Source organism: Podarcis gaigeae, assembly GCF_964106915.1.
Source record: "Podarcis gaigeae genome assembly, chromosome: 6".
Lineage (NCBI taxonomy): Eukaryota > Metazoa > Chordata > Lepidosauria > Squamata > Lacertidae > Podarcis > Podarcis gaigeae.
Genome location: NC_139682.1, coordinates 31281172 through 31294996, shown reverse-complemented (window position 1 = coordinate 31294996; position 13825 = coordinate 31281172). Strand labels below are relative to the sequence as shown.

At 42.7% G+C, this 13825-nt stretch overlaps 1 protein-coding gene across 2 annotated transcripts in view; it reads right to left on the bottom strand.

Annotated features, from left to right (window-relative positions):
- Positions 1-13825, bottom strand: part of LOC310848018 (fer-1-like protein 4) — a 55935-nt gene that overhangs the window by 34025 nt on the left and 8085 nt on the right. For both annotated transcript variants that reach the window (XM_083746443.1, XM_083746442.1), the window contains exons 4-15: positions 12243-12342; positions 11255-11346; positions 10136-10177; positions 8742-8897; positions 8007-8067; positions 6944-7075; positions 5327-5389; positions 4098-4182; positions 2836-2995; positions 2449-2632; positions 1825-2011; positions 846-1216 (exon numbers count right to left, since the gene is read on the bottom strand). In XM_083746443.1, coding sequence (XP_083602569.1) covers positions 846-1216; positions 1825-2011; positions 2449-2632; positions 2836-2995; positions 4098-4182; positions 5327-5389; positions 6944-7075; positions 8007-8067; positions 8742-8897; positions 10136-10177; positions 11255-11346; positions 12243-12342 — 1633 coding nt within the window. The remainder of the gene's footprint in view (positions 1-845; positions 1217-1824; positions 2012-2448; positions 2633-2835; positions 2996-4097; positions 4183-5326; positions 5390-6943; positions 7076-8006; positions 8068-8741; positions 8898-10135; positions 10178-11254; positions 11347-12242; positions 12343-13825) is intronic.

Genomic DNA, 13825 nt, shown 5'->3' with positions numbered 1-13825 from the left:
TGCCCTCTGGTTAATTGACATTCCAGACTCATGCCAATGGCTCAAAGAGAATGAGGGAAACGTTTGCTGGAGCCTAAGTCTATAGTTTCAAAGGTCCATAGCTGTTTTGATTAAAAGAAAAAAGAAAAAACTTCCTTGGAACTGTAAGTCAGGCAGCCTACTATATTTACTTATTTCATAAAATGTTATTAGATTTGCAGCCAGACCAGGAAGGGAAGGCTCTATGACATGGGTGTGGTGCTTTTCTCATTTCATTTGCCCTTTTCGCTATGATAGAGCAGGTCAGAGCTCTTTGTCCTTATCTATATAATTCTGTTGTATAATCACCATCTCTACCTGCTCACTGTTCCCATTGCAAACACTGTATGAATTGTAAAGTGCTGCATAGTTACTGTAAAAGCACATGTGTACCAAACACTTTCCTTTCTTCCACAGAGTCTAAGGGGAGCGTTATCTGCTAGATCAGGGATGGGGAAACCTTTGGTCCTTCAGATGTTGTTGAACTATCTTTGACTATGCTGGCTAGAGTGGCTTTGAGCTGGAGTCAAACATCTGGAGGGGCAACGTATTTGCTTAAGCGTCTTGAAACAATTTATCACAACTCTTTAAATTTGAAATGTGAAAGAGATGCTTACAATTTCAAGATTTCAGAATTTCAACTTATACCTACCTTGCAACATAGTACATTTGTCTTACATAGTGCCTTTGTAAGAGACAATTATATTACTTTTGTAGCTGTCCAGGAAACGTTTCATCTCTATTCTGGAATTAACATATATGTGTGTATAGAAGAAGGCAATGCACACAGCCAGAGCTTTGCTTTAAGATCTAAATATGAGACTTACATCTGGGAGAGGATGGAGGTCCTCTACCTCCACAATCACCTCACTTGGCTGGTCAGACTCCTCCAGGACGTCACCCTCAGCTTGGCTTCGTTGCTGCTCTTTGACAGAAGCTTTGGATTTCTCCTTGGCCTTTTTGCTCTTTTTCTTCAGCTTTAGCTTACTTAGGGCACCTTTGAGAGCTTCCACAGGCTTTTTCTCTGCTGCCTGGATAGTGCTAAAGATCTCCACACTAATGGCCATGAGAAGACGCCCGCGATAGAATATGCCTTCACCCAGACCTTCATTGAGATCTTTGTGCACATCTCGCAGGGCAGAATTCTTGGGTGATCCATATAAATTCACCCAGGTTGGGCCAAAGGTGGGATTAAAGCCTGTGGGAAGACATTTCTGAATTTGGTTCAGAATTTCACACATGTCATTCCCCACTAAGGAGCAGAGCAGAGCAGAGCAGAGACTCTTGGTGACCCTCCTAGATACTGGCTATAACCAAACAAAATTCAGCAGGAATGACTGTGGCCATATCCCATGGATTGCCTACGTACCATACACGTAAAGCACACACACCCAAATTTTGGAAACTGTAGTTTGTTAAGGGTGCTGGGAATTACAGTTCTGTGAGGGGTAAACTATAGTTCCCATGATTATTTGCGGGTATATGCTTTAAAAGTGCTCTAACTGTATTGTGTACATGCAGCCTTAGATTTGGGTCCCATCAGATCTCCCCTACTTGTGCTTCTACACACACAGAGATGGACATATTTGCATACCCGGCCAGCTGAGCTGTAGTACATAAATTAATATTTATTATATGCTTGTATGTATTCCATCCTTCAAATATATTCCCCGGACAGGGAAGAATATAAGATTAAAGATATAATCAAAATATTTAAAAACAAAAAACCCCACTCCAGACCAATCGGCAATGAGTGAAAGAATCATTTGAACATTCAGAAGTGCCTGCTGCTCTGAGGGGGCTCACCATTTCTGCCAGGATCAGATATTTGCTGCAGATCAATAAAGTGTGTGGCAAGGGCAACATCTCCAATGTTGGCATCATCCAACATTTGGACTTTTATTTTTCTGACAAGAGGCGGAAACATTTCAATGAAGCTGATCTGTTCGTTCCACACTGGTTCTGTGGTACTGCTTTCAACTGAAGTTTCTCCCTGAACCAAAGAAATGAATCAAAATTGCACGCAAGGGAAAACAGTAGAAGTTTCCACTTTGAAACAACACAACATTAATTTTCCATTCATAATAACGTGTGGACATCCAATGAGGTGAATGTTGTAAGATTCAGGACAGATTTTTGAAAGCACTTCTTCACACAGCACATATTTAAACTATGGAACTTACTCCAACAGGCAGTAGTGATGGCCACCAACTTGGATGGTTTAAAAAAGGATTAGGCGAAGTAATGGAGGAGAAGGCTGTCTCTCTAATCAGTTTTCTAATCAGCTTCCTACATTCTTAGTACATACCCTCTCTCTATTATGATGCATTAGAAAAGCATTTGTTCAAGTTACATAGGCTGGACTGTTGCGAGCCACAGAACAATGAACCAAACATTTCACAGAAATCAGTTGCTCAAGCTTAAACTTACCTGCTGACCAGAAAAAACAACTTGCACATATGGATCAATGAAGACTTTCTTCTCACCCACAATCTTTGAAAAACCACCCATGATTCCTGCACTCATGCTGGGCAGACCCTCTGCCTTGTACATTTTGATGCAGAATTTCGCCCATGGCCTTTCAGCTGGGACTCTTTTAGGCAGCAGCAAGTTCCTGAAAGGAATATATTTGAGCTCTAAATAGTGTTCACAGCTCCTAGAAAACCAGAGGCTAACTAAAATTGAAGGAAAGAAGATCACTGAATCAGAACAATGGCCAGTTCCATCAGTTCTCTAATCTTGAATAACATTAGCTATCAATCCATTGCCAATCCTTTGGGAGAACACACTACATACCTCTCCATAACACAAACTTACTTTTCAATGTCTTCATTCTGACTTGCTGAGGTAGTGGGAAGGAAACTCATTACATCCCCCCGTGCAATGACAGAAATGTTGCATTTCACAAAGCCTTTGACTCCTGCCCTGGTGTCCTTGGGGTCATGAATAACAGCCCACTTCTGGTAAAATCTGTGATCTAAAAAGGACATAAAGAGAGAATATCTGATTTACAATTTTCCTGGATCCAATACATATTATGATGACAACTTCCATCACAAGTTCAAAGCCTCAGAGAAAGGCCAGCAGAGTTGTATTATCAACTCTGTACCAGGGAAGACACTTAGCAAGCAAAAATCAATATCCATTCCCTGAAACCAACAGAGCTCTGCAGATTTACGGGAGGTTATGCACAGGAAATATGAGCTTTACTGAGGTCTTTCCATGGGCACGGTAGAAATTCCATGGAGCTTTCAGTTTTGATGAGGCAACACTTTGCACAATAAGGCTCATATATCCCCTGAAGAGTCAGAATCCTGGCCAAGAGGGCTGTAGAGGGTTCAGAATCATGAGCGTTGGAGGCAGAGCCAAGCTAGCTCTACCGTAGAGCAAAGTAAGATTGGCTGACACAGACAACAAATGCTGCATACACTCCAACATTTATGTGATGAAAATAGGGACATTCCATTCCATGATGATAACCTGGGCAGCTTCCAACATATAAAAATAATATTAAAACATTAAAAAAATCCCTACACAGGATTGCCTTCAGACCGCTTGGGGGATGAATAACTCCATTCACTCCAATGCAAACAGGGACAACCTAAGGAAAAGTTGGACATTCTGGGATCAAATCAGAAACCAGGGTGGCTTGTCTAAATCAGGGACATCACTGGAAAATAGGGACACTTGGAGGGTCTGTTGCTGGCAAGAGGCAACAAGATGTTGGAGGTCAGAGTTGTGTGAGCTATGCAGCCCTGCACCCTCCTCCCCACTTGCAAGTCTGCTACCCTTCACCAATGTTCAAGGAAGATTCAGCTGCCACCAATCTGGTTGCCTTTTGTACATGGAATAGGAAAAGGCACAATGTTATCCTTAGTTTTCAGCAAAAATGTATTGGGGCTGCCGTGACTAGGCAGATGAAAACCCATTTTACAATGTTCTCATTCATTACTTAATTGTAAATTATGTTGTTGTGAAAGAAAGAGTTCAAAATAGTCCATAATGCAAGGGCGACTCATATCATAGGCTCAAAGCAGATAATGGAAAAGGAAATCAAGAATCACTTCCAAGTACTGTACCTGGCTGGTTGTATATAGTCGCTAGATCAACCTTGAATATCCCTATGAGTGCACCTAAGAATCGGATCTTCTTTGAATGGAAGACCTGCGCAGTAATACAAACCACTTTCTCAGTATTGTCAAAAGGTGTGCAGAACGTGTTTAATGCTACACTAGTAGCCCTCTATCAGCAGTGGTGGAGGGAAATGAGCTAATAGAATTGTTCGGTGGTTCCAAAGGATAGGGGGAGTGGCAAAAAAATGGCCAAGTTAAACTGTACTATATGAAACATAAGACAAGTTTAAAGGATGAGGGGTGTATTTCAATGTTGTCAGTCTTCACTAATCTTGTGTCATAAGTCTACAAATAAATTGTAAAGCTATTTTTATCAACAATGGTATGATTTGTCTGGTGCTTCTTTTCAATTTAGAAGTTTAATCAAATTATTTTTCCTTCTGGCAATGTCAGGATGTTAAATATTAATAAAGTATTTGAAACAGAGTGTGGAACACATATGTATGTCGTTTATAAAAGCAGCCTCTATTTCAGCATTCCAGAGGACAGATACGAGGCATCGTCACACAGATGATCAAACCGTCCCATTGAGATGTTGCAAGGTTGGGATGTTGCAAGGATTTTACAAGGCAACCAGCTCATCTCTTCCACACAATATAGAATGCATTAGAAAACTGTTTCCTAGGTACTTAGAATTCCTACCTCCTAGGACCAAGGCAGCCCAGTATAGCTGAGGTTCTGATTACTTTAGCTGCTCCTTCAAATTTCTCCTAGAACACACCATTTTCACTGGACATTTGGCTTAACCCATGAATCCTCATTTTCAGGCATAACAAAACTTTGGTGCACATAATTACATTTTATCTCATTTGTCCCTCTCCCACCCCTTTGTTTGATGTCTCTCGCACTTCTAGACTGCATGCTCATTGCAGGGAGGGACCTCTCTGATCCTCCTGCAAAGTGCTACCTACACTTAAGGCACTATAAAATATCATGAACAAAAATAGTACAGTAATGCCTACATTGGTTTGGATTGTAATGGTTTCCACTGAGGCAGTCATTCTTATGAAACTAAGAATCAGCAAAACTTTGGAAAAAGAGGACGGAAACCTAAAGCAGAGGCATGGCTTAGTATCCCACCTATTTTGTTATGGTTCTTAGTACCCATGTTGCTATGCAATAGGCTCATGTTAGCTCTCTCCCCATAACAGTGACCCACAATGGCTGATACTTACAGAAATCTCTATGAGTCTGTGGAACAAAACATCTCTCGGTTCATGGAATTCAAATGTAAAATACTGGAAGGGAAAGGTGAAGAATTCTGACTCATGAGTGCTATCATATTCCAAGGACCACAGTTGTGCCCCCCCCCCATGAGATGCTTTCTTTAAAGCAGGGGTCATCAAACTTTTTCATCCCATGTGCAAATTTGCAAACTGGGGAAGCTGCCATGAGCAACACGCAAGCACTGCAACCATCTGCATACTGAAGCCATTCACACCTGCACACTTTACAGCCACACATATATGCACACATGGCATAAGGTAAAGGGACTCCTGACCGTTAGGTCCAGTCGTGGACGACTCTGGGGTTGTGGCTCTCATCTCACTTTACTGGCTGAGGGAGCCGGCGTACAGCTTCCGGGTCGTGTGGCCAGCATGACTAAGCCGCTTCTGGTGAACCAGAGCAGCGCACGGAAACACCGTTTACCTTCCCGCCTGAGCAGTACCTATTTATCTGCTTGCACTGTGTGCTTTCGAACTGCTAGGTTGGCAGGAGCAGGGACCGAGCAAAGGGAGCTCACCCCGTCACGGGGATTCAAACCACTGACCTTCTGTTTAACCCACAGCACCACATGGCATACACACATGCATTTGCTGCAATCTTGCACACACCAGTCACAACAATGCGCATACCAGCAATTAGGCTTGACAAAAGTGTTTTTGCTTCCCGCCCCCCTCCAAGTCTAACTGAAGGCAGAAGGTGGTATTCCTGGAGAAGAAATCCTTCCCTCCCCAACTGCAACCCCTCCATCATCCCTCTTCCATTGTAATTAGGCCTGGGGGGAAACATTCCATGGTAGTCAAGAGAGGACCTCTTGTGTGGGAGGCATTTTGAGTCAGGAGGCTCACAACTGGGGGACGGTCACCATTAACTCACCCTTCCCTATTTGAGACCCCCTGCTGAAAATGTTCCCCACCCCCACAGTTAGGCTTCACTGAAACTTTTTGACTACAATAAGTTTGGCAGCCACTTCTCTAAACTTTTGAACCCATACCCAGCCCACCTCACTGAACCCTTCCCTCCACACATCAGTTGGCATTGCCCAGTGAAGAGAGCTGATTGACAAGTGGTTATGGTTTGGGGGGAAATGGCTTCACAGGGAAAACTGGACGTGGCAGGGCAAGATTCGTCCATAGGCCAGAGGTTCCCCACTCATGCTCTACAGAGGTGCATAAGCGTAGGACTTTCTCACATGTTGCGAAATTTCTGTACAGAAAGCACTCTCCCGAAGGAATAAATGGTTGACCCACATGCTGATGATCCAATAGGTGATCATGAACACAGGGTAATTTGATTTATATACTCCTGGCCTCCACGTGCTAGTAGGCTGCAGCAAAATTTTAGCAACTGTACACAGAACCATTACTCAAGTGTGCAGCTGCCAACCTTGATAATTTAGTTATGACTTGCATGTTAATGCAACATCTTTTGTGGCATATGCAAGAGCATGCGAGTCTTTTGAGAGACGTTTGCAGCCTGCAGTCAGCTGCCTAACAGTGGCCAGGATATGTACAAAACTAGAAGTTCTGAGTGGTGGAGTCATGGAATCTTGCCTGTACATTACATACCTCATTGTAAAAGGGACAGTTGGTTGACTTTTGTGTTGCTGTGCGTCTCTTCTCATCTCCGATTTTCACAACTACAAAAGGGTCAATATTCACTCCTACCAATTTCTGGGCTTCAATAATGTTTATGCCAATCTGTGGAGACAATACACTTCCTAGGATCAGTCTGAGGATGTCATCATTATGGGAGATGGAATTAAATATGAGGAAGGACAAAATTGCTTGTTTCAAAGGCGCAGGTGTCTGAGTTTTTTCACAAGTTACTGGTATGTCAGGGTCACTTGGGAATTTTCTTTCAATCTGCAGGCAGAGATGGGGAATCCATGGCCCTCCAGATGTTGTTGGAATCCAACTCCCACCAGCCCCAGGCAGGATGGCTAATGGTCAGGGATGATGGGAGTTGTAGTTCATCATCAAGAGGGCCACTCCTGATCTAACATGTCCTGGGCTAGTCTAATAGGAGTTTGATAACTTGGGAATAGTCCCATAAATTATCACATGCCCTCCCAGAAATCTTAAGGCAATATGAACATTCCCTTAAACCAGTGGTTCTTAAAGAGTGTGGCATGACACACTGGTGTGGCAGGAGAAAATGGCAAGTGTGGCCAGAAAATTCAAGGGCATTTGAACAATTCATTTCTGTTGTTGAGGAAATGAGAGTTTATCTCAGATTAGACCTAATATAAATGAGGTTTAGACCCGGCAAAAGCAAATTCACATCTCTCTTTGAGTTTGTATACATACTTAAGGTACATACAGTATATCAGAGGCACATTTATAATTGTATTTTGGGAATGGTTCATGTTCTTTTGTAGCTGCAATATTTTATACTTTCTGGATGTCCTATGATCATATTATAAAATAGTTGTGTTCTATCTTATAAATCAAGAACTGCTAGGAGTTGTTTCTTTTTGTTTTCCAATGTATTTCCTACCAATACACAATTTGATGTGGTATGAGCATATTTTTATTCTGAAAGTGTGGCCTCTATATATATATATTTTTTAAAAAGTTTGAGAGCCACTGCCTTAAATAGTTTACACAAGAAGACTGGCAAGTATAGTACCTGGAAGTTCTGTGGTCTAGGAGTAGCATACAAGTCCCATTTGGAAAAGACCCTAGAACGACTGCAATGGAAAGAAAACACTGATTAAACACTTCAGCAATGCCATTCTCTGTAAACCATTATTTTATTTTGGGGATAAATAAGTAAAGCTTTTAATTTGATCTGTGACCCTTGTTAGCATAATTTAAAAGGGAAGGATAATAGAAGAAAATGAAATGTTGACCAAAATTTAATCAAATGCTTTTTATTGTCATCGCTCTCTCAACAGAAATTCAGCAAAGCACTTTCCGCTTTAACTTTTAAACATTTCTGTGCCATCATTTTGTATTTTTATGTTATGAACCACCTTGTAATCTTCGGATGAAAAGCAGTGTACAAATTTAGTAAATAATACTAATCAGGTTTATGCAGACAATTAAGAATCTGTAATAATATGCAGACAATTAAGAATTTGGAATAAGTGATTATCTGTAATAATCACTTATTCCAATTTTTTTAGTGGTATTCTAGATGCTCCTTGGGGTTCCTTCCAACTATGAAATATGCTGTTCCTGTTGATAAATGATGAAAGACCCTCATATAGCACATACACACTGTTCTGAAAGGTACACTGTGCTTAACACCAGGTTCCTTTTTTGAAGGGATATCAAATACGGTAGCTATGTGATGACGTGCCAAGCTAGCTAGGAACATGAAGACAGACCCTTTTGTGTTAAAGTGCTTTCAGAAAAGTACCTCTTGACAGGAGTGAAGACAATGCCGGAGAACTCCATGTCAGACACATCATAATAATCATCCTCATCATCATCAGTCTCCAAGCCTTTGACAAGTTTCCTGCCAATTACTGCAGCCTTCCTATCCAGATCAGCAGCTCGCTTCACTTCATCAGGGCTGCAACAAACACAAGCTCATGCTACATGCAAAGGGAACTTTAAGAAGCACAAGATATATGCAGTTCCTACAGCCTATCAGCCTCTGAAGCTTTAAAAAAATCTTATCTATATCATTCCTGACCAAAACTGAGCATCTAGTTCTTCCCTTTTTATTCATTTTTATCATCATCATCATCATCATCATCATCATCAATAACAACACAATCCACTCCAAGTTAATCAATTTTAATCAATTATTACAGTGTCAGAGGTTTAAGGATGTCTTCTTTTTCTCTCGATCTATAAGACATAATAATGCTTAACTATGGCTAGACCTGGAGTTTCCCACCCCCCTGCTTTCCAGTGAAACAAAACAAAAGAAACACAAACCAACTAAAAACAGCATACAGAATATAAAAGCAATTTAAATCAACCCAGTATTGAAACAACACAATGAAACATCCAAGTTGTGCAGAGACAAAACATACTATAACTTTGAGTTTCTGGAGTAAAATGTTTACATATTGTGGGTCCTTCTGTTGCTTGTGTATTCCATCACAGGCCCATTGCAAGCACTTTTTGCCCACTATGTGTCATATCACAACTATGCTTGGCATTGCTACACTGCATCTAGCAAATATGGTAAGTCACCAACTTTGCAGTGTTGTTCTCCGAGTGCTATCCTGTTGTAGTGCCCCAGGCTGACTCACAATGTAAGAGCAATGCCCAAACTCAAGGGCATTGCATCCCTGATTGCTGCCCAGGGCGTGCGTACGGGCATGCAGAGGGGGATGAACGCACCGAGTGGGTGGGACATGCTGGGGGCGCAAAACTCACCCACTGGAGCCTGCCAGAAGCGCCTGGCTCCCTCCCGTGCCAGATCATTGCAGCATTGGAGAGGGGCAGTGGCAGCGCCCCTCTGATGCTTCCAAGCTGTGTGTGATCACAGCATCTGAGAGGGGCAGCAAGGTCACCTCTCTGACGCTTTCGCGCCTGGGTCAGGCCTGACCTGGGAGTGGAGCAGCAACCGCCCATGCACCCCCAGCCCCAAAGGCCAGCCTGGGCATGGCTTCATTCCATAAGGGAACTATAGTGGTTGCGCCCCCCTCAAAAAATGCACCCAGGACAATGGCCCCCTCCCAGCCCCCCATGCTACGCCGCTGCCCCAACTTGTGGTTTTGAACCAGTGCATAAAAGCTTTTGTATTTGATCGAGTAACTCAGAATATCAGGTTATAAAATGGAATAGGACACTTACTCCAGCTCCTCAAATCCAGGGTTGCGGATTATAACCTCTGAGCTATAGTAAACAGGGGGAGAAAAGGAATAATGACAAGCATGCACCGACTGCAGAAAATAGCTCTCTATCCAATTTAACCTTTCTTGGGTTATTTCCATAATAGGGCCCTTTATCCCTGCTGAGGGTTTAAATTTCTGCAGTTAACTAGAAGCTGAATAATGACTATGAGTACACACACAGTTTAAACTGTTGCTCTAGTCTATTTCCCAGTTGGGACAGGGGCGTCATAAACAAGATATTTAAAAAGAAAGGATGTCAACAGTGAAAACCCTGGAATGCAATTGTTTTGTCTCCACTCTCTGGAAAACCTGAGTGAGTGAATGATATCAATGTTGGCTGCACTGACTGGTGAATCTTCTTAATGGGTTGCAGTCTCTCTTGGCCTAACATTTCATACCAACAGAGTGATTCTGAAGGCAATCAGAACCCCTCAGATTAGTGGTTGAGAGAGGCCAGTTATGGTGCAATTACTTCCAAAGCAACATTATGAGTAATATGCTTAACTGTGACAATTTCTCTTTCATGCCTCAAAACCCACATTGTCTGGGGATAGTCATTCAATTTGCACTTGCATGAGCCCTGTATGTGCTGAAATCTTATCTTTATCTTACATTTCTGTGCTTGTTGTAGAAATGCTTTGAAATCTCCTAATAGGGGAGAGTACGGTGGAGACATACCTGTAGGAATGCTGATTGAATAGCAGACATCTAAGTCTGTGCTTTAAAACTAAGGGTGTAATCTAAACTCCCCCCTCCCACTGGTGGGACTTTGTGGAGCAGTGGAGCCACTCCCACATTTGTAACCCTGCTGGTTTCAGCAAATATGGGGAGGATGATCAAAGTGGATGCCATCTTTCCGGCTATAAACTGGCTCCCAGGCAAGCTCAGTCCAGCTCTAGCCTTTCTCAGCCCTTGGAACACCCATTTTGGGATTTTGCCAGCTGTTGGTAGGGATCCTGCCCACCTGTTTGGTAACTAGGAGGAGGCTTACTGAGCTAGGTTTCCTGAGTGGAAGGACACTTCTGCCTAGTCCTACCTTCTGCCCAGTGTAATTTTCTTCTCACATTATATCCAGTACCTGTCTTTCATCTGATAGACAAAATCTTCTTCAGCCCATGTTCCTGCGGCCCCATCAGGAGGCTGGTATCGCAGATCTAGTTCAATATATATCTATATGGGAAAGGCAAACCATAGGAAGACCACAACTGTTATAAGCAGCTGGCTTCGGGAGGTTTTTTTGCCCTGAAATACAGGATGTAAATTGGTATGGACAGTGTTTTGTTTTCTTTAAAAAATGTTTAGGGGTACTCTCATTTTGACTCAAGAAGAACACCATTTTATAGATCAAGTAAGGAAAAATAAATACAGTAAATGGACAAAAGTACAAAGATTCACAAAATATTTAGGAGTATGCATCCCCTTGCATCCCCCCCATAAAAAAGTATTGGGTATGGATAAATGCATGCACGAAATATGTAATAATATTTTAAAACAGAAGAGAATATAGTAAATGCACATACAAAAGTAAGTAAAAAATAACAGTGAGCTAAATTAAGTGGAGGACTAGTATCTCAGTCTAACCCACCTCGCAGGACAGTTGTGAGGTAGGGACCATGTATGCTGTTCTGAGCTCTTTGGGGGAATGGCGGAATTAAACATATAATAAATGGACCATTTTTTGTGCATGCCCAAAACCAAAATCTAAGCATGTTAGCAATGGAAGATGTCTGCAGAAAGAATCTTCCATAACTCATGTAGGATCTCTTTCCAGCAAATAGGAGCCTAACACATATTAAGTGCTTTGTCAAGTTAGCTGTGGCACTCAAAAGCCAGCTCACTGGTTCTTTTCAAGTATCCCTGGGCATAGCCAGGATTTTTGTTGGGGGGGGCAGGACTTTGATAGGGGGCAGGACTTTTGTTAGGGGGAAGAACTGATGTGATTGGTCAGTTAGTTAAGTATTTCTATTGTTTTACTTGAACTGGGGGGTTGCAGTTGCCCCCCAGCCCCACCCTTGGCTACACCCATGCAAGTATCCCAGTATTCTGATGATAGTCAAACTACTTACACCTGTGATACTGTGGTTTTTGTCAACCAGAGCCTCTCTGATGTTTAGTCGTCCAGATGTTACTAAGTGCTGAAGGCTTATAACTAAGGAACCAAGTAATCTACAACGAAATAATAAGCAATGTTGAAACAGAGTACTAAAGTATGCTGGGGGATGATCAGACATGAATACAAACATATCGGTGTGAGCTGGTAATTCTGCATCATGGGTAGCCAATGCGGTACCCTCCAGATGCTATTGGACATCAACCGCATCCAGCATGACCAACAGTCAGGGAATCAGGGATGTGGAGCTCAGCAGTCCAGCAACATCTGACTATTCCTGTTCCACCCATTGAAAAGACTGAGGAAGACTGCATTTCTTTGTGTGCAGGCAGGCATGTATACACATGTGACCATTAGGGTACCCAGGTATCAGCCAAGAGATCATGGATATATCTTTAACAGGTTAAAAGCATTTGAGTCTCCTGCACTTGTGCCACTGCTTCTCCAGTGCCTTTCCACCTCCTCCCATGTCTCTCTTGCTGTTTTGGAATGTTTAAAGGTGTCTGAGTTGAAGTGCTGGGACAGGAGAAAGGTTAGACTACCATGTGAGCCCTTTTTCTTCCCTACTTATAATGGACCCCCTAGGAATGCACCTTTTGCCGTGCACTGGTGGGTGTTGAATTCAGGCGGAGGCCATTTTACATGCATCCAATTGACATGTGACCACTGACCTCTGGGTCCTTTTGTCCTGGAAGAGGGCAGAATGGGGGTGGAATGGGAGGCAGAATAGGGTGCAGTGGGTGGGGCGTAATGGGCTGTTATGGGGCAGGGCAGGGCAGGGCAGGCTTATGCATGCTCTGCCGATGCGTGGGGGGGGGGGAGGAACAGAACACCTGCTCAAAATGGTTGCCATTTGTACAAGCAAAGGAGTAGTGTTTGCAATCTCAACCAGCTCTAGTGCTCGTACAACTTGATTGCCTTGCAATTGTTCAGTGGCAATGTTTCTCAACAATGTCCACTTATGTACCTGACAAAGCCATTTTTCACCTTCTCATCCCTTGCTTTTTCCTGTAAGACCTATTGTAGTCGTTAAGAGTTGTCAACAGGCTCATCACAGCTATCTGCCAATCACCCATTCCCACCACCCTTCTGAGTAATACCCCTCCCCACCTTCTCACTATATAGAAGGGTCTGGTGACTTCTGTCTCAGTGTATCTGAAGAAGTGTGCATGCACATGAAAGCTCATACCTAGAACTAACTTAGTTGGTCTTTAAGGTGCTACTGGAAGGAATTTTTGTTTTGACTATGGCAGACCAACACGGCTACCTATCTGTAACTGGCACTTATGTACCTGCCATTGCACCTCCCACACCTTGGTGACTTCACAAAATGTGATCCCATATTGACATTTGACCTCTCTGGGGTGGCTGCCTGTATGTGTCAAAGCATAAGTATTTGGCTGTAGGCAAAGAAGAGGGTGAATATGGATTAGGGATTCATCAGGTCAGTTTAGAACCCACCATCTGCTTCAGTTGAGCTCTGATTTAGACAACTCGCAATACTCCTCCATCCAAATCACCAAAATTTAATTCTGTTGA